This window comes from Pinus tabuliformis, chromosome J (assembly GCF_031772625.1).
Source record: "Pinus tabuliformis cultivar Carrire ecotype Pingquan chromosome J, CPIR1, whole genome shotgun sequence".
Classification (NCBI taxonomy): Eukaryota; Viridiplantae; Streptophyta; class Pinopsida; order Pinales; family Pinaceae; genus Pinus; species Pinus tabuliformis.
This window is the reverse complement of record NC_142295.1, coordinates 511,359,593-511,384,488: the sequence shown is the minus strand read 5'-3', so window position 1 is coordinate 511,384,488 and position 24,896 is coordinate 511,359,593. Positions and strand designations below refer to the sequence as shown.

Below are 24,896 nucleotides of genomic sequence, written 5' to 3'. Positions count from 1 at the left end.
TTACCTTTTGCCATATCCACTCTTTCTTTCTCTTTGGCTTTGGACAAAGTGGATTTCCTCCCATGAATCTTAAGAGAGGAAACTTCAATTTTTCCAAGACTACCTGAATATCTATTGGCAAGGGGGGAAATCTACCTAAATTGCATATTATAAAGGATCTCCCCAATATCTTGTTCCCCAAAACAAGAAAAAGTAGAGGTTTTTGGAGAGGAGAGGATCAAAGACAGGGAGGGTACATGGAAAAGGACCTGGGAAGAAACAACCCTAGAAGGTGTACGCATTACATTAGACCCTAGACCCCCAGAAGAAAGAATCCAATCATTTCCCAAACTCAAAAAATATTTTTCATTCATAATTATGTTAGGAAGGGATGAAGGAAAACCTAGAGAATGAGGGTCCAAAGAAGGAATACCATCAGTGTGCTAAGCAGAATGTGCACCAATAGCAAGAGAACCTTGAGACCGTAATTCAACATCCATCTGACTAGGGCCAAATGGGTCCGCCATCAATTTTTCCCCTTCCTCTGGGACCACATCACCATCCATTAAATTTACCCCTGGTTCAGATTGAGGATCCATCTTCAATGTTTTCCTATTCTTCCCCTTAACCAACCCCTTTTAAAGGAGAGATTGCAATCACTAACAATGTGACCATATTTGTGACATCTATTACTCTGAAATAGTACTCCTTCATAATCAAGAACTTGGATTCTCTCAACTTCTCTATCAATGTTTATGAATTCATGGAGACCCTTACACAAATCCAAGCTGATAAGAATTATGGGCAGAGACATGTTCTTATTCTGTTGGAATGACTAATCTATGTCCAAGAAGGTCGTGATATTATCTCCAAGATCTCGAAAACTCTTCTCATTCCACATGTGAGAGGGTAGACCAGGATATCTAACCCATGTGAGAATCACATCAAGCCGCTCTCGTCTTATATTGAAGAGCGGGGTCCAGAATTTGAACATTATAGGGGTCGAATCGATGGACAAAATGGATTTTTCAATTTGAACTGCCTCCTCATGAGAGCTGAAATTGATTTGAATCTAGCCTTTTGTAAGAGTTGAAATTTTGGGAGGCTTATTTACCATTGGGAATATCGTTGCTAGAAGCTACTCCTACAAAGTCTTGATGTTAAATTTTCCCCTTTTTCCTCTTCTGATTAGGGCCTTCTTCGCTATGAATTTTGCTTGCTCCATTTCCACATCATACCCCAGGTCGAGATTGTAAGTAGTTGGGTTTTTGACACACTTCAGTACATTTTTTTTCTTTATATTTTTCCATGAACAGGATGGAATTTTAGTATTTGTATGAGATACTTCATTCTCCACCACCTTCCTTGATTTTATCACCACAAACTTCATGCCCATTTTCACCACCTTCTCCTTCTACCAAAAAAGATCTCAGAAAACTACTTGTGGGAGGCTGAAAAACATCTACCACCATTTCATATGTCGAAACTTGATCTGAGACTGTGAATAGTGTTAGACACCGGGTCAATACAAAGAGGGGGGTTGAATTAGTATTGTAGGAATTTTACAACTTTCTTTTACTTGCACAAGATATTAGGACACCAATAAACATTTCAATAATTAATTTTATATGAGTATGACAAGAAATAACATAATGAGAACACACAAATTCTTCAAATATTTTCTTCAATTTACTTCAAAAGGAAAGCTACTACTTGTTGTTACAAAGTTCTCTAGCTACAACTAGTAGGAAGCTACTACTACCTGATTTATCAACCACAACTTAAAGGATCTCCAACCCCTAACTTTTACCAACAACTACTAGAAGGATGTACAACCCCTTCCTTGCAAGCTACAACTTTCCTGACCTCAATGATTCATCTTTCATACCATTTTCATACTCAAATCATGAAGGTCACTTCCTTTTACAAAACACATAAGTTTCTCCCTTCAAACACTCACCAAAACCACCATAAAACCTCCTTCGACAATCTTTGATCACTGAAAAACACCATCAACATCAATCCATCTCACATACTTACAACCGACACAATTGCACACATCTTCCAAATTTGATTGTGCTTTAAATAATTTGGACCAATAATTTTAGTTCTTTATAGTTTAGTTATCTTCAAATATTTACTTGCATGAATATTTATTTTTGACTCATCTTGTGCTTCCATCATGTCTTCTATATGTGTTCTTCAAGTCTTACAACATTGTTGACTTGTCATTGTAAGAGAATTAGAGTTAAGCTGCTTAATTGCATTACTGTAGAATTTTTGCAGGATTTAGCAGTGTTCCTTCTAAATCTAACTTAGCATTTTGGCCAAATTTGTCTCCAGAGATTTCTATGTCATTATTCTTGTTTCCGACTCTTTCTAATCCAAAACCTTTCAAATCTCAGCCAAAAGTGCTTTAGCCCATTTGAAAAAATATTCAAGCTTCCAATTTGTTCATTCATGTGCTCATAGCACTATCACACCACAACACTTCCATATCCATATATATATATATATATATATATATATATATATATATATATATATATATATATATATATATATATATATATATATGTATCTATATGTATGTATGTATGTGTATATATATATATATATATACATACATACATACATACATATATATATATCTATATCTATATATATATATATATATATATATATATATATATATATGCATGGGCCCTGTTTTACTTTAGGCCCTAATGGATTATTTTATATAGAAAATGAATCCTTGCCTTTGGTCAAAACGATGCAACAAAACCTCATCTTTGCCTTAAAGTTTGGCCCTCGGTCCTTGTGCTTTATCCCCTAAGATTTATTTACTTTCAGGATTATGTTTCTTGTGGGTCTGGTTCCTTCTCTACATGCTTTATTCTCATTTGTCCCTACACTCCATTGTGTGTGCTATAGTGTGTCGGAACTGAATCATCCCGGAGTTCCTCCTTTGCAATTTTTCATTTCCTTTTAGGGAGGTGCCTCCAAGGTGACGTTTCGTAGGCTCTCTCTGATTGGTTCTTGGCTGTGTTTTGTATTTTGTTGTGCACTTCCACCTGTCCTAAAGCCTAGTTAGCCTAGAGAAACCTCCTTTGTGCTCGCTTAATTTCTTCTGGGGTCCAAGGATCGAGATGAGGTGTTTAGGTTGGAACCATTGTTGCACTTTTGGACCAATCACATACCATCCAGGGTGTGTTTTCTGACGCCTAGCTAGCCTGGAGGCTTCGCTTTCTATGCTCGCTTGAAACCTTTTGAGGTCAATCTTCCACATTGATGTCATTCTCACATCATCAGTTCCACGTGGTACCATCTTAGTGGTGACACATGTCACTTATATTTGTCCCCTTCAAACACTTGAAAATTTAAAAAATGCATGCCACGTGTCCCTTGTACTTACATCATGTTGACATCACCATCCTCCTATGCCTTCCAAGTTGTCTATACAAGCCAATAGAAAAATACCACCCATATTCTTGTATGGAAAGAGAAATGGTCTCGGGCCTTCGGTTTTGTGTTAATTTTTTTCTTAAAATTTAAAGGGTCCTGGCCATTTATACTACTGCAATGCTTCTCCTTGGACCACGTTCCCTAGGCTTACGTCATCTCAGGACTTCACTTCAGTGTGCACCTTTGTTTATTTCAGGGAAGACCTCCTAGGATGACATGGCTCTAGGGACCACCTGTTGTTGAACTCCACCAATGAAATCCTTTTTTTCCTTTGTGTGGACTATCCACCTCCACCCGAAGCTATGTCATCTTGGGCCTCACCTTTACATTTAAATTTCAATCCTTATGAGTTACATTTGTCGAGATGAGATGTATAGTGGGACCTCTGTTGGCCAATGAGGCTCCTCTTGAGCTTGCGTCATCCTAGGATTAAGTCATCCTGGGTACTCCCCTTGTGTGTAACTTTGAAACCATCTGAGGAACATATTTCTAGATGAGCTTTCATTGGCGGCTCCACCACTAGCCAATAGAAAACATTGTCCACCACTGCATTGTAAGCCACATTTTCTTGGAAATTTATTTAGTTGCTCTGCAAAAAAATTCTGCCACGTTTGATAACACTACTAAACTTAATTTGATCCAAATTGGTCATTCGTCAACTTAGCTCTACTAATTTAATTTTGGGGGTTCTCATATTTGACTGGTAATAACTTGTGATCCAACATGCCTTTTTCTAACTTCTATATACAACTGGAAAGCTCTTTCAAATCTCTATCAATATTAGCACTTTCCAAAAGCTATTGAAATGATATGCTATACAAAAAATGGCTTCAAAATACTGCACCTTCTCCATCTTTTCCTTTACCATTCTTTGAGTTGATATTCATTCTTCTTGCAACCATTTCTTCTTTTTCCTTCATATTCATCACATTTGCCATCAATGACAACATATTTATAACATTCTCCCCCTTTTGCATTGATGGAAATGTCATGATCAAACAAAATCAACATCATAAAAAATAAAAGCAAATTGAAGGTGTAGTACTTATTTCTCCTTTTTATTCTCCTCCTTTGGATGTTGACTTAGAATGTTTCTCCTTCAATGATGCACTCCTCTTCTGTTGTATAACTGCTTTGATGTACTTCTTCTTTTGTGATGTTACCTCTCCCCTTTTCTTTTGTTTAAGTTCCTGGTTTTTTTATGACCAATACTTCTCTCCATTTGACATTAATGGAAAAGAAACTAATGTGCCCCCCCTGCAACGTTGCTCCCCCTGTCAAGAATCTCACCCTATTTTGTTGATCTTGTGGACCTAGTAGCTTCATCTTGATATGCTGAAGTGTTTGTTGGTTGCTTCTCTTCTTCTTGGGGAAGATCTAATGGAAGGAGGCAAAGGAACTACTCCTATTCTCTGCCTTAAATATTCAAATGAATATCTTGGGAGAGGTTTGGTGAAGATATTAGCTACCTACTCTTTAGTAAGTACACACTCCAACTTGGCAATTTGATTTGCAACTTGATATATCAAGAAGTGGTACTTTATTGGAATATTCATTGTCTTTGAGTGAAAAATAGGATTCTTTGACATGTTGATGGCACTTGTATTGTCACAGATAATAGGAATGGGTTGATCATAGAACACTTGTACATATTTCAAAGTTTGCTTCATCCATAAGAGTTGAGTGCAACAAGAAGTTGTTGTTATGTATTCTTCTTTAGCAATAGATAGAGAGATTGAAGCTTGCTTCTTGCTCAACCATGAAACTAGACATTCTCCAAGAAATAAAGCACCACCACTAGTGCTCTTTTGATCATCTACATCACCTTCCCAATCAACATCAATATAAAAAATTAATGAAAATTATTTACCTCTTAGGTACCAAAGTCCATAGTCCATTGTGGCTTTGAGATATCTGAGAATCCTCTTGGTTGCTAGAAGATGGCTTTGTCTGGGGGTTTCTTGAAATCTTCCAACAATACCAACTGCTTGCATAATGTATAGTCTTGAGGCTATCAAATATAATAGGTTTCCAATAATAGATTTGTATAAATTATGGTCCACTTCTAGTGATTCATCAGTCTTGCTGAGCTTGCAACCTATAACCATTGGAGTGCTTACCAAAGAACATTCCTCCATGCCAAATTTCTTCAAAACTTCCTTGAGATACTTGCTTTGTGAGATAAAAATTCCTTTAGAAGACTATGTAATCTGTAAACCAAGGAAATAAGAGAGTTCTCCAAGCATAGACATCTCAAACTTGGCCTTCATATTAGCTGCAAACTGGCATGTTAGTTGATCTAAATCACTGGAAAAAATAATATCATCAACATAGACAACCACCACTAATAATTTTCCATCATTAGATTTAACATATAAATTATTGTTAGATGTGCCTCTTTTGAAATCACACTTGAGCAAGTAACTATACAACTTTGAATATCAATCTCTTGGGACTTGCTTGAGACGATACAAGGCCTTCTTTAGCTTGCAAACATAATCAAGTTGGTCTAATAGTTTAAAACCATTTGGATGCTCTATGTAAACTTATTCCAACAATTCTCCATTTAGAAAAATAGATTTGAAGTTCATTTGATATATCTTGAATTTCTTGAAACAAGAAAATCCAAAAAGCATTCTAATAGCCTACAATTGAACAACAAGAGCAAAGATTTCATCAAACTCCAAGACTTCAATTTGTGCATAACCTTTACACACTAATCCTGCCTTGATTCTTACCACTTTTCCACGCTCATTTAACTTATTCCTGAAGACGCACTTTGTGCCAATTACACTTTTGTTTACTGGTATAGGAACAATATCCCATGTCTAATTTTTCTCAATCTGGTCACATTCTTCATTCATAGATTTTAACCAATTATAATCTTGGTTGGCTTGTGCAACATCATCTGGCTCCATCATCAATAACAGAGCTATATATGCTTGAGTAGGTGGATTTAGTAGCTTCCTTCTAGTCTGCGCACTTGTGTTTAAATAACCAACAATTTTATTAGTTGGGTGGTGTTTTCGGACATACCTTGAAAGATCGTTGGCTTGAGATTTGGGGGGCTCATGATTGTCTTCATCTGAAGGTGTTGAAAAATGCAGCAAGAAATTCTCAATTTGGTTTTGCCTTGATTAAATTGAAAAAATTTGAATTTCCACATCAATAGACAACTTGGATGTAGATAGCTAGCCATTGATCTAGATAGTTATTGGAGGCCCTGCTCAGACTATTTATCATGCAAAGCTGGATCTGTTTCTTCAACTTGTCCTGACAATGAGCCACACTTGCTGGTTCGAAATGCGTTGACAAAGATCTTTCAATATGTGATTTACGCCGAAGCTCTTCTTACAACTTGGATGTAGTTAACTTGTGTGACATGGCTTGTGTCACCCAGTTTACATAGTAAATTTGAGTTGGAGTTAGAGTTCAGTTAAGCATATTTGATTTCTAATTTGTAACAATCAAGGTCAGTTATCTCAAGTTGTTTTTAGTTAAACTAGTTCCAATTATTGGAGGAACTAGTGGAAGGTCAGTTGTGTAGTGGGACTTCAGTCAAACTTAGTGATCATCTAGTTAACTGATTAATCAACCCAAAATAGCTAGTGCATGCAGAGAATTTGATTTCCCCAGTTGTGGTGGAGATTCCAAGGCAGTGTAATATTAGTTGTAGACTAGTCTTGAGTGTATAGGTGTTACATGTAGTTAGATGATCAACCTTGGGAATTGTGTAATCCATTTTGGAGAAATTCCTAAATAATAGGGGCCTAATTTCTCAAGAATTGTGCAAGGAAATAGTGGCTCAAGCAGAGGTAGAAATTGACTAAGTCTAGGTCAGATCTTTAAGTGAGCAGAGAGATAGGTTATTCACTTGTAGGTTGTATTATATTGAGTAAAGAAATTGTAATACATATATATTCATCAGATTAATGCAAGTAGGCATTGGGGTTTTTATCATATTTCTTTCCCTAGGAAAAATAATGTGTGCATGTGTATTATTTCTTATTGCATGTTTGAAATTTTTATTCTAAATTGTGAATTAACTTCCACAAAACAATAGAGTAGGTTTGTGTCTTATGATTTTGATTAAAACTTCATGAGCAGTTGCAAATCTACACCATACTTTCTACAGGGTATCAGAGAAGGATTCACATTAGAGTAGGAATTTTGAAGTTATTTCTCAGGAGGTTCGAATTTGCAATTCAGTGTAGCAGGATCTCTTTAGAGATGAGAATATGACCTTGAACAGACTCAGGCTAGAGTATTCCTTGGAAGGTACCTCTAATTTCATCACATGGAGATGGTATTAGATGACAATAATTTGCTAGAATACATCAAGAGAGATGTTGCAAAACCACCAGAATTTGATGCCTAGAACCATGCTCAGTGGAAGAAAGATGTAGTAAAGGTGAGGAGATTAATATTGGAGGGATTACGAGACCAAATTGTCACCAATATCCATGGGAAAGAAACTCCTTATGAAATGTGACAGGAACTGAAAAATCTGTTCCAGAATAGTAGTGACCACAAGAAGCTAGCGCTCAAGGACAAACTTTGAAATATAAATATGCAGAAGAATGACACTATCCCACAGTATCTGAGCAAGTTCACACAAGTTCATGATGAGATTGTAGGATTTGGTGTTACTATTTCAGATGATGATTTGGTAAGCCTATCCATTCTAGGCCTTCCCAAGAGCTGGCATAGCTACAAAGATTCGGTGAATAGGAGGGAGAAATTACTAAATTGGGAACTCTTATGGTCTAATTTGGTATAGGAAGAAATAAGGTGAAAAACCAGAGATGGAACTTCATCCAAGGGCGAGGATGAATAAAACTTTTCATTGGTTGGAAAGGGAAAGAATGGAAAAGGGAAGAAACCTCAAACAAAATTATAATCCAACCAAGGGGGAAAGAAGAAAGATTATCCAAAATTAAATGCTTCCCATCGTCATGTATTCGGGCACTATGCCTCAAAGTTTCCACTCAAAAAGACAAGAAAGAAGACCTCAAGAATATGCCACTTCAATTGAGGAAGTGGATGCTACCATTTCTTGGCAGCTAGCGGGTTCAGTGATGTATATTGTATGTTGGGTTGTGTTATATTTTTTCCACAACTAGCCCTCAACTAGTACAGCGGGGCGGCAGCCCCCCCCTGTAATGGGGTTTTGAGGGGGGCCTCCTGTACTGGGTCTAGGGCATCGCCTCGGGAAAAAAAAATTGGACCCTATATTAGGTAGTTTTGTGCATGGTTTTCGCACATGGTTTTGGGCGCGATGGTTTTTGGTCCACGGTATTTTGTAGATCTAGTCAAGGGAACTATAGTTATGTTCTAATCCAAGGTTAATGGATTGGGGTTTATGGATGCTTCGACATGTATATATATGTATTGTAACATTGAAAGGAACATAATGAAAAATCAATTTGGTAGTCTCGGTCTTAGGATCCGGGTGAAAATCTCTGTGTATATTTTTTTTATGTGTTATTCTCTCGCCTTTGTTTATTTTTTTTGTTTTAGAATTCATATGTAGGAAATTTCTGTACGGGGTTAAAACATGCATTGTGAACACACGACTAGATATGTGCTATGCAGTCAACTAGTTGGTCCAAGCTATGGTTAGGCCAACCAAATTATTTTGGAAGGAAGTAAAGCCTATTTTACGGTACCTTAGAGGCACTACCCAGTTTGGACTATGGTACTGTTGTAGTGGCTACAACCATCCTCCAAAAGTTTGCCTTAGATTCATTTTGGAGCCTCCCTATCAACAATCCTTAGCAACATGTCTTGCACTGCCCAAGTACATATGCTTTCAGTTGAGTTTCTTGACTTATCAACTTGTGTTCCCTAACTTGTTTTCCTTTCACCCGCAAGTTGACATCCCGTGACTTGGTCCCCAACTGGCTCTTTTGCTCACTTGGGAAATTGTGCAGAATTGGTGGGCAACCAGCCTTGCTCTCCATAATTTTGCAGAGCATCAAGGCAACATGCTTCTCTCCAGAAATGCGTAGATCAAGCAGACTTCCTTCCCCCTGAAAATTGCGCAGAGCAACCCATCATTGGGCTTGCTATCATAAATTGTGCAGTTTTGGCTAGTTTCCTTGGCTTCATTCCAGAAATTGCGCAGAGCCTAAGGGGTAGCCAGAGCCACTCAACCCAGAAACTATGCAGAAGTCATCTAGAGGATTACTGTCTATTGAATGTGCTCCTAAGTTGATCGGTTCCCTTTAGGACTGAGAAATCTTGCTTTTCATGCATGGGCATCTTTTTCCTGGAAAAGAAAAAGGCAAAAAGCAAAAAGCATCCCTGTATTTTATGGATCTAGTTTTAGAAACCGGAGGTTACATGAAAAATCCATTTTAGAAACCTCCCGGCAAGTGTCACCTTTTCCTAGATTTGTGGTATGCGCGTCATAAGACTCAATTTTGTTAAAAAAAATTATTCAACACTTCAGAGTTCATTCTCCACTTTGATCTTGGAGCTCTAGAATTCCCATCGCATCTAGGAACATTTGGCATACTCAGCTTAGATTTTTTCGGGTAAGTTCGCTTTTCATGTATTTTGCTGCTTTTTTGGTCGCTTTTTGTATTTCATTTTGTGTGGGTGTTGTTTGCTTGGTTTTATTGAACACCTGCTGTCATTTTAATGCATGTTAGCTTGTAGAAGCATTATTTCAAGTTTTCCATCGCATCTCATCATTGTCGCATGCATGACACTGTTTTTGCACTGACAGTCATCGTTGCGGCGACTTGTTTCACACACTTCATTGTTTTTCCTATTTTACTGAATCCTGCACTCACTGATTGCATGCATATTCATTCACTCATGTCTGCACCTAGTTTCACACATACATTCAGTCCTTACTATTTTCAGTCGCCTGTCAGCGTGTCTGAATTGCCTTAGCCCAGACCCTGCCTTGCCCGGCTTGCACTGTGCATTTCTGGGATGGAAGGCCTTGCCTTTCTCCCAGAAATTGCACAAAGCTTGCCTCCCACTAGCCTCCCAAACTTTCTCTGCACAATTCTAAGTGCTAGTGCCTCAGTTGGCCCCCTAAATTGCACAATGCAAATTTCATGGTTTTCATTCATGCTATCTGAAATTGTGCATTATGTAGTTTCAGTCCTCAGTAGGCCAAGCTGGACTGTGCTCTACGTAGTTTCAGCAGTTAGTCTGCTCACTGATAATCTAGACTATGTTCTGCATAGTTCTTGAAGTCAGTCTCCCAGCCTCCTAGTGAAAATGGTGCAAACCTTCCAGTGAGTCACCTAGGTGTGTTGCATGTCATCCTTAAGTTGCTTTTGGTTTTCAACTGATAGTGTGTTTTCCATGAGTGTTTCTTTGTCTCCAGGTATCATAGGTGCTCAATAGTCTCTCAACAGTATAGGTTCAACGGCTTCCAAGAGAGCAAGTTCAAAGGACACCATTGAGAGCGCAACTGGAGATATGGTCGAGCAAGTGTCTATGAGCTTGCCCATCTATGAAGACACTAAGTTGTTCATAGACAAGTATATCAAGATCAAATGGAAGGACATCAATGACATCTTCTCAGGAACCTTTGAGGAGAATATGGAGGACTGCAAAGTGTATGTCAACATACACAAATCTGGCTTGTATTCGGCCACATCCAGGTATCATGTGTTTCCATGCGCAGACATGATCCCCTAGATTGTCTTGCACACTAATCCAGAGACAATGGTGTTGAGTAGTGTTAGTGGAACGGAACTTGCTACCTTTAGGGTAAAGGACTTTCAGGTGATGTGTCACTTGCCACAGTCGATGATCACAATGGATGCACCCTTCACCAGGCCCAACAATAGTGCAAACTCAAGAGACATCTTGAAGAGCTGGGTGAAAGAACCATCTAAGTTCAGGGCAACACCCAACGAAGTTTACAAGACAAGGATACTACGAAAGTCTTATCAACTCTTGGTCATCTTCACATGTTTCTTAGACAACCAAGAGAGTACAAAGACCTTCCCACAGAGTTTGGTGATTGTATTGGATTAGTTGGCGAATGAAGGAAGACCTTTCAATTGGTCTGACATGTTGGCTCTCCATCTGAAGGGACAAGTAACAGATGCCCGACATCTGCCCAAGGGTCAAAAAGCAAATCTTTTCATGTCTGCTTACATTCTTGATTCAATTTGGGCTCGTTAGCAGTTCCCTAGCTTGGGTTGGGCATGGACATCTTTAGAAATTTCTGTGCACACCTATTGTAAATTGTTATTCGAGTGCAACTTCAGTGGAGTTATAATAGATCTATTAGACCACTTCGTCACCCTGGTGTACAAGATGATATTTGAATAGGATCCACCTTGCATGTCACATGTAGCGATGGAGGCATTGGTTAACATAGTAGATTAGTATGCCTCACCCCTTGGCACCTTCATCCAGATGTATAGCATGGAGAAGGCTCTGCATGCTTTACCAAAGTTTTCCATGGATAAGTTGTTCATGCAAGAGGTTGCACACCACATCTCGACAAGGTTGTTAGCAAGATTGCACAAGAAGAAGAAGGCACATTGGCCTACTCTTCCTTTGTGGATCCAGTTGTATGAGATCTAGAATCTCAAGCATGCTGAGGTCGAGGTAGAGAAATTCAAGAGATTCACCTTTGGCACTAGAAGTTTCAATCCATATGACTTGCATCGCTTAGTGTAAGACCACTGTATGAGAGTGTATCATCCTTGGATCCACGGGGTGTGTCATTGGCCTAAGGAAGACCCATGGAGATATTGCTATAACTTCTCAAGGCTCAATGAATTGGTCAGAATGGCTGTAGAGTGGTTAGTAGTGCAGAAGGTAGTAACATCTCATATAGAAGCAACATAAACACCAACAGAGGGGAGCAAACCTGTGCTTGACAAAGGCAAGAGGAAGGTTTCCAACAACATAGAGGCAGAGAAAAGCTGCAAGTTCAAAGAAGATCAACTCATGTTAAGAGTAGCTTTGGAGATTGAGGCAAAGAGGTGACATCACGATAGAAGGATTGCGTAAAGATAGATGAAGAAGCAAAAGCTGAAGGAGGCGGAAAAGGATTTGCAGGAGTTCAAGAAAAAACTAAGGGAAGAATAAGAGATGCACAGAAGAGGGAAGGAAGTGTAGCAGGAATAGGAACAGCACAAGGTGCAACATGCACACATTAATGAAATTGTGCTGGTACAGGTCATTGATTCATCCAAACAGCTGGCAGATAGCAAATAGGGTGAGCAGTCGTAGGAGTAGGACTTTTCTCAGGAGATTGGAAAAATGTTGGAACATATGGACATGGATGTGGCTTAGCCCGAGCTAGATCAGGACATTGACCTCATGCCTAAGAACCAAGAGGCCACCCCAATGGCTTCACTAGATCTAGAAGCAGAGCAAGTCCCAAGCAATCAAGGAGACACTGAAATCCTTGAGGACAATTTGAAAGCGGATGTGCACAACATCTCCTTTAACGAGTCACAACATAGAGTTGTGAAGTCGCGCAGAGTGCCCACTCTGGATGTCTATGTGTCTCCTTCGTAGTTTCTAGAATGAGTGATCATGTCTGATGTGCACAAACATCCAACTGCATTGGCATATGCCAAAGCCACCAGCTCAAGTGTAAGATTCTTGATAGCTGAGAACGAGCACATGGCGAAGGAGTTACAAGCGGCCAAGTAGGGAGAAGAGAAAGCTATAGCATCCACCAAAGTAGAGTTGAAGAAAGCGATATTGGATGAAGTATCGTCTCTCGAGACAGTCGTGTGGAAGTTGTACTTCAAGTTCATCACTATGCATAAGTCAGTTGTCCATCTGAACAGTTGGCAGTAGTGTTGTGTTGGGAGAGCATGCATCTTGTCAGACATACACATTGTTTTCGATCACATGAAGATAGGGATAATGAGGTACAAGGAATCCACGTTGCACTTGCTAAAGATGATGAAGCCAAAGGCAGTGGAGTTGAAGGCACACATCCAAAGTCAGATCCGGAACTATGAGGAAATCCCCCAGCTCATCACCAACTTACAAGATTCACATGCACAAGTGTTCAAGAGCTTGCGATCCCATCCATTGGCACACACTGATACGAAAGCAAAGAACCAAGTCCAACTGGAGTTGGACATGTACTTCAATCATTTGATGTGCATAGCCACCAGCGCAGACTTGCAAATGAGCACAGACACTATACATCAGTATGTTGTTATTCTAGATGCACTCAAGACCATGATGCGCATGCTATCTAATGAGTTGGATGACAAATGTTCCAAGTCAGTGTACCCAGATGCAATAGAGGCAAGAGTTTTCTTTCAGAAGGATGTCACCACAAATTACACGGACACCATAACATACTACCAATATTAGCGTCAGTTCACCATCATCGTTCATCGAGGGGATGTCAACGAGTTAGTCTTCCCACAACTATCTGAGTCTTAGCGATGTCTTGTATGGCTTACTCAAGTCCATTTTTTTCTCACATGGGTACATGTGTAGATTGTATTGTAAATATGTTTTAAAGTGAAAGACCGTGTGTCAGTAGTAGAATGTAAACAGTCATGTGTAAGTTGAAGAGTCATGAGGGTAGTTGAAGAGTCACAAAGGGGAATGCTAAGGGTCACCCCACCCTTTTCTATATATAGAACCTCATAACTCATTTTACAGGCTTTTAGGATCCAAGCTTCTGATAGGTATAACTTAGAGAAAGACTAGAGTGTATTGTAACGAGCCTTGGATTCTCCACAGTGCAGAGCTAATACATTTCTTTAGAGGAGCAGGTGGAAGTGACTGTAATATTATTCTATCAGGGCTAGTGGTTTTCATGGTTGTATGTATGATTGGATCTTTCACTCTCTTAATATAACATAGCCAACACGTTTCACGCATATATTGTTATTGTAGTTCGACTATCCTAGTTATTCTAAAGATGTATGTAGCTATAATTTACACATGTATGTATGGACTATTCTGTATGTGTTTATATGAATCTTATCGAAGCGTGTTGCTGGTATAATCTATCACTTTGGATCGTCAGTTATCCTGCTTTCCATCTCGTGATGTCTTTCAACTCGTGTGTTCCCTTTCAAGTTGTGTGCTATTACAGGCTTCTAAGGGGCGCATTCCTCCCCGCTTCCATGTGTTAGAACCATTCATGCACCTTCCTTGACTTGCTGCAAGGTCATCACCTTGAATCTAACAAGGACATCTTACTTACCTTTGCGTGCAACTACAGTCAAGGCAATACCGTACTACCGACTGTTAGGACTCCTACTCCAAACGGTTTGAGGTCTAGTTGGGACTTCTTACTGGGGAGATCCCCTAACATGTTGGTAGGTCCAGCACCATCAACAGTTACATATAGACAAAGGGAGTGAAAATATGTGGCTTCACAAATGCAGAATGGGCGGGGAGTCCATTAGACTAAAAGAGTACATCAAGTGGAATTTTTAGTGTTGGGTCCACAGATCTTTCCTAGTATAGTAGGAAGCAAATATCTATGGCGCTCATCTTGGCAGAATTAGAATACATGGTTGCAAGTCAAGCAACATGCGAGGTGATCTGGATGCGACAAATACTTATGGGACTATTTGGTCAGATGATGGATCTAATTGTGATCTATTGTGATAATCAAAGGTATCACCCAAAGGCAGATAATGTTGCTACAATACATTGCAAAAAAGGAATAAGATGTTGACATGTTGACAAAGGCATTGTCAAGAGGGAAGTTCGAGTTCCATAGGTGCAGTATAGGGGTGGTAGATAATCCCTTTCTTGTTGAGGAGTGTTGAAAAGGTAGCAAGAAATTCTCAATTTGATTTTTCCTTGATTAAATTGAGAAAATTTGAATTTCCACATCAACAAACAACTTGGATGCAGTTAACTTGTGTGACATGGTTTGTGTCACCTATTTTACTTATTAAATTCATTTCGAGGAGTTAGAGTTCAGTTAAGCATGTTTGATTGCTAATTTGTAGCAATCAAGGTCATTTATCTCAAGTTGTTTTCAGTTAAACTAGTTCCAAACGTTGGAGGAACTTGTGGAAGGTCAGTTGTGTAGTGTGACTTCAATCAAACTCAGTGATCATCTACTTAATTGATCAATCAGCCCAAAATATCTAGTGCATGTATAGAATTCGAGTTCCCCAACTATGGTGAGATTCCAAGGTAGTGTAACATCAATTGCAGACCAGTCTTGAGTGTACAGGTGTTGCATGCAGTTAGATGATCAAACTTGAGAATTTTGCAACCCATTTTGGAGAAATTCCTAAATAATAGGGGTCTAATTGCTCAAGGAATTGCACAAGGAAAGAGGGGTTCAAGCAGAGGCAGAAATTGACTAAGTCTAGGTTAGAGCTTATAAGTGAACGGAGAGATAGGTTATTCACTTGTAGGTTATGCTCAGTTGAGAAAATCAGTTGTAATACATCTCTATTCATCATATTAATGCAAGCAAACATTAGGGTTTTTAGAAAATTTCTTTCCCTAGCAAAAATATTGTGTGCATGTTTGTTATTTCTTATTGCATGTCTAAAATTTTTGTTCTAAATTGTGAATTAACTTCAGTAGAATAGTAGAGTAGGTTTGTTTCTTGTGATTTTGATTAAAACTTCATGAGAAGATGCAAATCTACACCATAATTTCTATAGAAGGCGACTCATCATACTTCTTATTATTGTTGACTGGATCATTAGAGCTAATATTTTCTGGTTGATTGTTTTCAAATTCAATATACTCATCCACTTTGACAACAATACAATCAATAATTATCTTTGTATTCTTGGTGTAGCATCGATATCCCTTCTTATTATGAGGATATCTGAGAAAAATACCTTCATCAACCCTTGCATCAAACGTACCAACCTTTTCAATCATTCCTATTTATGTACCACTTGCTTCCAAAAATTCTGAATGTTTGACTATTGTAGGTATGCCATACCAAATATCATAGGGAGTCTTATCATTGTTTGGGATGAAGTGGGCTTTGTTGAGAATCATTATTGTTGTGTGAATGGCTTCAGACCAAAATATTTGTTGAACATTTCTTTCTCCAATCATGGCTCTGGCTAATTGTTGTACAGATCACTTGGCTCTCATTGCTACATCATTCTACTATGGATTCTTTGTTATAGTGAATTTCCTTTTGATGCCATGTTTCTTGCAAAAGTAATCAAAATATTTTGAATCACCTCCATTATTAGACCTTATGCTCTTGATTTTATAGTTAGTCTCATTTTTAGCCATGGCTTTAAAGTATTTAAACTTCCCAAAGGTTTCTAATTCTTCTCTAATAAATGCAACCCACATCATTTTATTGAAATCATTCTTGAAGCTCTGCATTATTGAAGGGACACATAAGTCCATGTGTACTAGTTTTAGTGACTTAGATGATGAGCTCTCCTTGGACTTAAAGGGTACTTGAACTTGTTTTCCCAACTGTTAGTACTTGCAAAAAGTATTCTCAGGCTTTGAAAGCTTTGGAAAATCTTTAACAAAATTATTCTTGCCCAATCCGACTATCTGATCAAAATTCATATGTCCAATTCTCCAATGCCACAACCATCTTTCATCAATATTTGACATGCAACACCTCTTTGTCTTCTCTTTTAGCACATAGACATTTTTGTTTGTTCTTACAACTTTAGCTACTACTTGTCTAGTTCCTGCAAACTTGATTTGACAATTCCTAGCTTTGAACAAAACATCATAGCTTGTTCACACATCTGAAACACACTAAGTAAATTATGCTTCAACCCATTAAAAAATAATACATTCTTGCCTTTACCTCTTCCATTAGAAAGCCTATCAACTCCTTTACCAACAATCTTACTAGGTGCATTATTTCCAAAGGTCACATTAGCTTTCTCAAATGTTTTCCATGTCAAAAGCTTACTTTTGTCTCCTAACATGTGTGTGGAATAGCCACTATTAAAATACTAACGATTGCTTCCAGTCTAAACATATAAAACAATATTACATTGATTTGAAATTTCTTTTTATTTCCAAACCTTGGGATCCTAGCTTATTTTCTCAATAACTGGATCAAGCCTTTTATTCTCAAGTTTGCAATCAATTGTTATATGCCCAAAATATGATAGTTATAACATTGAATCATATTGTTCAAAGTAGCAAATAAATTGTTGTACCGGAGTCTCCTCATCTTTTGTCTAATTTGCTGATAATTTTATTGATAATTTCTTCTTCTTGGCCTGAGTTGTCTATATGATAAATCCACCCTGCAATCTATTTCCTTGTGTCCATAATTAGTGCATGTAAAAAAATAGCCTGGAAATATTCCATCATACCTGGGAGAAAATCGACTTATAAATCTTTGTTGGGGTTTACTCTATTTATTTCGATTTTCTTCTCCAATGTTGCTCTTTCCTAGTTGAGTGAAATAGCTCCTTTCTTTTGTTATATATATATATAGATATGTATGTATGTATGTATATATATATATATATATATATATATATATATATATATATATATATATATATATATATATATATATATATATATATATATATATATATATATATATATATATATTGGTTGCATATTTGACTATGTACTACCTTTATCTTTTTGTTGTTGTGTTGACCCTTATTTTGTTGTCGTTTTGTTATCACTTTTTGTTGCTTCTACAAAGGTAATCGACTTCTTTCCCTTTTGACTCTGTTACTGAGCTAGATTCGGCCTCAAATCCAAGATTAGTTCTATTAGTGGAGACTCTCTATGCCTCAAGAAGGTCATTTAGATTTTATGTCCCTTTTAGAAAATTTTGATTTAAGCTCGGTTGAGTTTTTTCCTTCTCTAATTATTTCCTTAGAAAAACAAATTCTCTTTCAAGCCTTTCATATGCTTTATTATTCTCATTGAGTTGTTGATTTAAAGTATCTTGAATATTCTTACCTTCTTCTATTTGTAGGAGAAGAGGTTCAACAGCTTCAACTTTTTCCTTGATTAGCAACTCTTTCTGGGTTTTATTTTTCTTCCTCAACTTTTAAATCTCTTCAAGTGCACTATCTAGCTCTCCTTCTAAATCAACTTCTTCTTATTCTCCATCAAAATTAATAGCTTCTATTTCCATATTGTGTATGGACATGAACATAAATTCCTTTGGACCTTCATCATATATGTCCTCATTTGAAGATTGAAATTCTTCACTTTCATAAGAGCTAGCATCTTGGGTATAGAGACTCATTTTCCTAACCTTCTTTCTATCCTTTTGAATTTTCCTGAATTTATCTCTTGGGTCATATTCCTTCTTCTTCTTCTTGGGACACTTGGAAGCATAGTGATCAAATTTGCCAAAATTAAAGCATTTAAAAGGTAGCTTACCTTTGTACTTACTTGAGCCTCTCTTGAGATTCCTCATGAACTTGGCTTCTTCTTCATCTAATTCACAACATAAATCATCATGCTCTTCCTTGGACTTCTTATCTTATTTTAAGGTTGACTCCTTTGTTGTAGTATTTCCATTATAAATTCCCATCTTATAAGTAGTGAAGTACCAAGTAATTGATCAAAAGTAAGATTTTTCAATTATGTCATCTCCTCAATGGCTGAAACCTTTGGATTAAATCTCTCTGGGATGGATCTCAGCACCTTTCGAAATACTACAGGTTCTTCTAGTTTCTCATCAAGACCTCTTATAGTGTTCACAACTTCATCAACTCTTAGGAAATACTTTTTAATATCTTCATCATAATTCATCTTCAAAGATTCAAATTGCATTCTAAAACCTTGATGTTTAGCTTGCTTTACCTTGTTGCCACCTTCATAGTATCTACTCATCTTATCCCAAATAGATTTCGTTGTTGAAAAATCAATAACTTTGACAAGTTTTGATTCAGGTAGGCTAGCATGAAGGGCATTCATAGATTTAGCATTGCATGTAAACTCCATCTTTGGATCTCTAGTAATCAAGGCTAGAGGATTTTGATTTTATTCTTCTACTACATCCTATACATCAGCTCCAAGTGATTGAATGTAGGTATCTATCCTTACTTTCCAAAACACATAGTTTGTTCCATTGAACATAAGTTCCTTGTTGGTGAATCCTCTTTCCTGGTTTTCCAGGGTCCTTGATCTTTATTCCAGGTGTTATAATGATCTGAAGTAACCAAGTTGCTCTGATACCAATTGTTAGAAACTAGGCCAATACTAGGGGGGTGAATCAATATTGTAGGAGTTTTACAACTTTATTTTACTTGCACAAGATATTATGACACCAATAAACATTCCAACAATTAATTTATATGAACATGGAAAGAAATTACATAAATAACACAATGATAACACACACATTATTGAAATATTTTCATCAATTTACTTCGCAAGGAAAGCTACTACTTGTTGTTACAAAGTTCTATGGCTACAACTAGCAAGAAGCTACTACTCCCTGATTTATTAGATACCACTGAAAGGAGCTCCAACCCATAAAATTTTACCAGCAACTACTGGAAGGAGCTACAAACCCTGCCTTGCAAGCCACAACTTGCATGACCTCAATGATTCATCTTTCATACCATTTTCATACTCAAAACATGAAGGCCACTTCCATTTATAAAACACATAAGTTTCTCTCTTCAAACACTCACCAAAACCTCCTTCAGCAACCTTTGATCACTAAAAAACTCAAACAACATCAATCCATATCACATACTCACAACCAACACAATTTCACATATCTTTCAAATTTGATTATTCTTTTAACGAATTTGGACTAATATTTTTAGTTCTTTGTACTTTATTTATCTTCAACTCTTTTCTTGCATGAACCTTTATTTTTGACTCATATTATACTTTTGATGAGTCTTTTGAATGTGTTCTCCAAGTCTTCAAACATTGTTCATTTGTCATTGCAAGAGAATAAGAGTTAAACTTCTTAATTTCATTATTCTATAATTTTCTACTAGATTTAGCAATGCTCCTTCTAAACCTAGGGCATCTCCAAACTTAGCTTTTTGGCCAAATTTGTCTTTAGATATGTCCATGCCTCTATTTTTTATGTTGAATTGTTCATGCCTGTTTATTTTAAACTTTAGCACTGCAACGTATATTTGGCATAAATGCCAAAATTAGTTGTCAACTTGTTCTAGAGCAAAACCTTTCAAATCTCGACAAAAAGTGCTTTTACATAGGCCCAATTATAACTCTATGGGCCCATTTGACAAAATATTCAAGCTGCGAATCCATTCATTTGAAGAACTATTCAAGCCCATTTTACTTTAGGCCCCAAGGGCTTATTTTATACAACAAACACCTCCTCACCTTTGGTCATATTGTCGTGATAAAACCTCGTCTTTGCCTTAAAGTTTGGCCCTCGATCCTTGTGCTTTAACCCCCCAACTTTATCTACTTCCAAGATTACGTGCCCTATGGGTCTAGTTCCTTCTCTACATGCTCGATTCTCGTTTTTCCCTACACTCCACTATGTGCACTACCATGTCCCAGAGTTAAATCAACCTGGATCTCCTCCTTTGTGCTTTTTAATTTTATTCTAGGGTGGTGCCTCTAGGGTGACGTGTCCTGGGTTGTCCCTAACTAATTCTTGGCTCTATTATGTATTATGCTATGTACTTCCACTTATCTCGGAGCCTAGTCAACCCATAGAAACCTCCCTTGTGCTTGATTGATTTCTTTTGGGGTTTGAGGACCAAGATGAGGTGTCCCTATGGGAACCACCACTACACTTTTGGACCAATTATGTACCAGTCGAGGTGTGCTATCTGCCACATATGCCCAGCATGTAGTCAACCCATAGTATTTTCTCGTTACACTTGTCTGAAACCTTCTGAGGTCGACCTTTCAGGATGATGTCATGCTTACATCACAAATGCCACATGGTTCCATTTGAGTGGTGACACATGTAACTCAAATTTTTCCCCCTCGCCCACCTGAAAATGTCGAAGATGCATGCCATGTGTCCCCTATAATGACTTCATACTGAAATAGTCATCCATTTGTGCCTTCTAAGCTATATGTATGAGCCAATAGAAAAATACCACCCATCTTATTAGACGAAGAGAGCAAGGGTCTTAGGCCTTTGGTCCTGCGTTGATTTTCTTTGTTAAAATTTAAATGGTCCCTGCCATTTACACTACTTCAACTCTTCTCCTTGCACCATGTTCCCCAATCCTACATCATCTCAGGCCTTCATTTCGATGTGCACCTTTATTTCTTTCGAGGAAGACCTCCTAGGGTTACATGGCTCTAGCGACCACCTTCTATTGATCTCCACCAATAAAAGTATTTGCAGTTGTTGTGTGGACTATCTAGCTCTTCCCTGAGCTACAGCATCTCAATCCTCCCCTTTACGCTTAACTTTGGATCCTTCCAGGGTACATCCATCGGGATGAGATGTATAGTGGTAACTCCACTGGATAATAAGATTCCTCTCAGGCTTACATCATCCTGGGTCCTCCGCTTGTGTGCAACTTTGAAACCATCTAAGGAACACCTGCCGAGATGAGCAGTCATGGGGTGCTCCACCACTGGCCAATAGAAACGTTTTCCATCGTTGTGTTGTAAGCCACATTCACCCGAAACTTTATTTAGTCTCTCCGCTAAAAATCTCTACCACATTTGGAAACACTACCAAACTTGATTTGATCCAAATTGGTCCTTCATAAACTTAGCTCTGCTACTTTGACTTTGGGGTTCTCACCTTTGACTAGTAATAACTTGTGATCCAGGAGGTCTTTTTCTAACTTCTATATACCACTAAAAAGATCCTTCATAGCTTTATCCATCTTAGCACTTTCTGAAAGCTACTAAAATGATTTGTTATACAAAAAGTGGCTTCAAAGTCACTACACCTTCTCCATCTTTGCCTTTCCCATTCTTTAATTTGATCTGCATTCTTCTTGCAATCATTTATGTTTTTGCCTTCATCTTCATCACCTTTGTCATCAATGATAAAGCATTTTTAACAAATGGAAGCCCACTTCAGCAGGCAAAAAAGATAAGTCCTCCTCAGCCATAGAAAAAACCCGAGGGTTTCCAATCCTAGAACCTAGAAACCCCACCAGATTTCATCCCCTTAATAGAAAAAACCTAACCCACCAGAGAAAGGGGGTTCCAATATGTTAAAACCCCCCTCTATGCGAAAGACGTCGAATCTTCAATATCATGAGTGGTAAATACCTAGGTAACTTGAGGTAAAAACTTGGAGTAACCAGACTTAAAACCCCCACTTACCGACTCAGAAAATCGGTAATCCTCCGAACATAAACCTCTTGCAGAAACCAAACATTTTTCCAAGGGCCCGCCTCATTGACTCAAAACTACCCTAGCTTTTCAAAACTTCTCACCAGAATAAAAAAATATTCATGTGATCGAGGCTACCAGAATAATCTATCAATTTTAGCCCCTCCATCCTGTCCAACCCCTAAAGACCCAATCCATACACCCACAATACCCAGTCATCTATCATTATTCGAAACCCATTTGAAACCCTAGCTCCACCCAAAATTCCATAAACACATTCACACCTCAAATCTTCTTCTCCCCAAGTGACCAATAGATAATAAAATGTTGTGCATCACATTCCTTGAGTGGTCCAAGCTAAATCATATTCATTTTATTATTCTTCAAAATAGCGATAACATTCATAATGATTATTATCTATTAAAACAAATTACTAAAAAAATAAAAATATTATTTTTTATAATTAATTATGGTATAATAAAAAGTGAGAATCATTATAAGTTTTTTGTAAATTAAAGAAGAATCTAAAAATAACTAAATTATAAAACAATGTAAAATTGTATTTTATTTAGTTAATAATAAAATATTTTAAAAGACCTTTAAGGGTAACTTGATTGGTGATCATTGTGATATGAAGTTTTTGTGAAGTGGATGGTTCCAGGTTCGAATCCCCCTTGAAGATTCATGTGAGCCATGCGTTGGGTGCACATGGATTCACCTAAAAGTGTAGTGTTAATGGTTGGAATGAATCCTGTAGTGTTTATTTTACTATTACTTATTTTTACGTAAAAATATATATAATATCAATATAATAATGATGATAAATCCGAGTAAGATTAAACATTAATATTATATATATAGATAGATAGATATATCATTTTCATTTTATTTTTGTGTACAAAATTTAAAATATACGTTATTTTGGTTCATTACTTTATATATTTAATTTAACATATTAACGAGCTTTTTATTTTTTTCCTGGTTAGGAAAACATTTTGAAGATGAACAATATAGCACTTCTACAAAAGGTAAGATGATTTTAGCATTTTAAATAACTTGAGAATGTTGATGTTTTTACATTAATAACTTGAGAATGCCACTGTACATTTGTAACTTTATTGTCTTTTGTGTAGCTGGAGGAATGGACAAATATCATGGGAATAACCTCAACTCTAGGACATGGCTCTACAACATCACTTTCTAATTAACACATTTCTTGTGGACTTGACCTAAGTCATCAAATCACTTAGTCTGTATATTTGGGTTTTACACTCATTATAGTCTGTATATTTGGGTTTTACACGCATTATACATTTTAATCGTATAGTTATTGAAATTATTAGCCTTTCCCCATTTTGAGTAGGGATTTTTAGTATTCTTTTCATGTAGATTTCTATATTTTTAAATTTGAATGTTTTATGTATTTTATTTTTTTATTTTTAAAATTTAATGGCATAAAAAAATTATTTTCACTAATTTGTTTGGTTTGAGAAGATATTTTTTGAATTTAATTATTAATTTTATCTATGTTTAAATGTTTTTCTTTTTCTTTTGAGCGATCATTTTAAGGGTCAAATTAATAGTTTATTCAATTATTATAAATTATAGTAAGGAAAGGATTGATCAATTTAATTGTTTAATGTTATTAGGGAGAAAAGGCCAAATTATAAAGGTGAATAATTAAATTAAAAAGGTGTTATTTTATTTAATTGAGCAAATGACTAACAATATAGACCCATGGCATTCTAATGATAAAAGAGAGATTGGAGCTCACTCTTGGGATGTTTTTTTAATTATCTTTTCAAAATGATTTGAAGAGTTCTTGTAGCTTGTGTGTACAGAGGGTGAAACACTTGAGTGAGATTGGTTTCAATGGTGAAACACATCCACCCTAGTTGATCAGGGAGAAAGATCACGTAGTTCTTCCATTGGGTTCTAGTGTTTATCAAGAGTATTACATTCAAAGATCGTGGGAGGTGGAGAAGTAGGTCGTACCACTCTTTTATAGGTTGTGGCTCTTTTGGGAAGGCATTTTAGTATTTATCAATAGTTCTGGGGATTTGTGGTTCAATTTAGCCATTAGCAACTTGTGGGAGCAAAGTGAGGCTAAGCTTATCCATGTAACAACCATTAGAGGGTTTGAGTAAGCCAAATTAGCATGCATCATTCAGTGGAAAACCAAGGGTGGCTGAGTTCTCTCATTTTATTAGCAAGCTTTGAGATTTTGGTTGGTCATACCAACCTATTCTTATTTCCAATATCAACACTATTTCCTT

General features: G+C 37.1%; 1 protein-coding gene across 1 annotated transcript in view; it reads left to right on the top strand.

Annotated features, from left to right (window-relative positions):
• Window positions 1-23,996, top strand: part of LOC149228007 (agamous-like MADS-box protein AGL11) — a 598,309-nt gene extending 574,313 nt beyond the window's left edge. Inside the window, exons 6-7 of the mRNA XM_089375616.1 lie at window positions 23,607-23,648; window positions 23,754-23,996. Of these exons, the coding sequence (XP_089231742.1) occupies window positions 23,607-23,648; window positions 23,754-23,828 (117 nt within the window). The 3' untranslated portion in view covers window positions 23,829-23,996. The remainder of the gene's footprint in view (window positions 1-23,606; window positions 23,649-23,753) is intronic.
• Window positions 23,997-24,896: the final 900 nt, after the last annotated feature.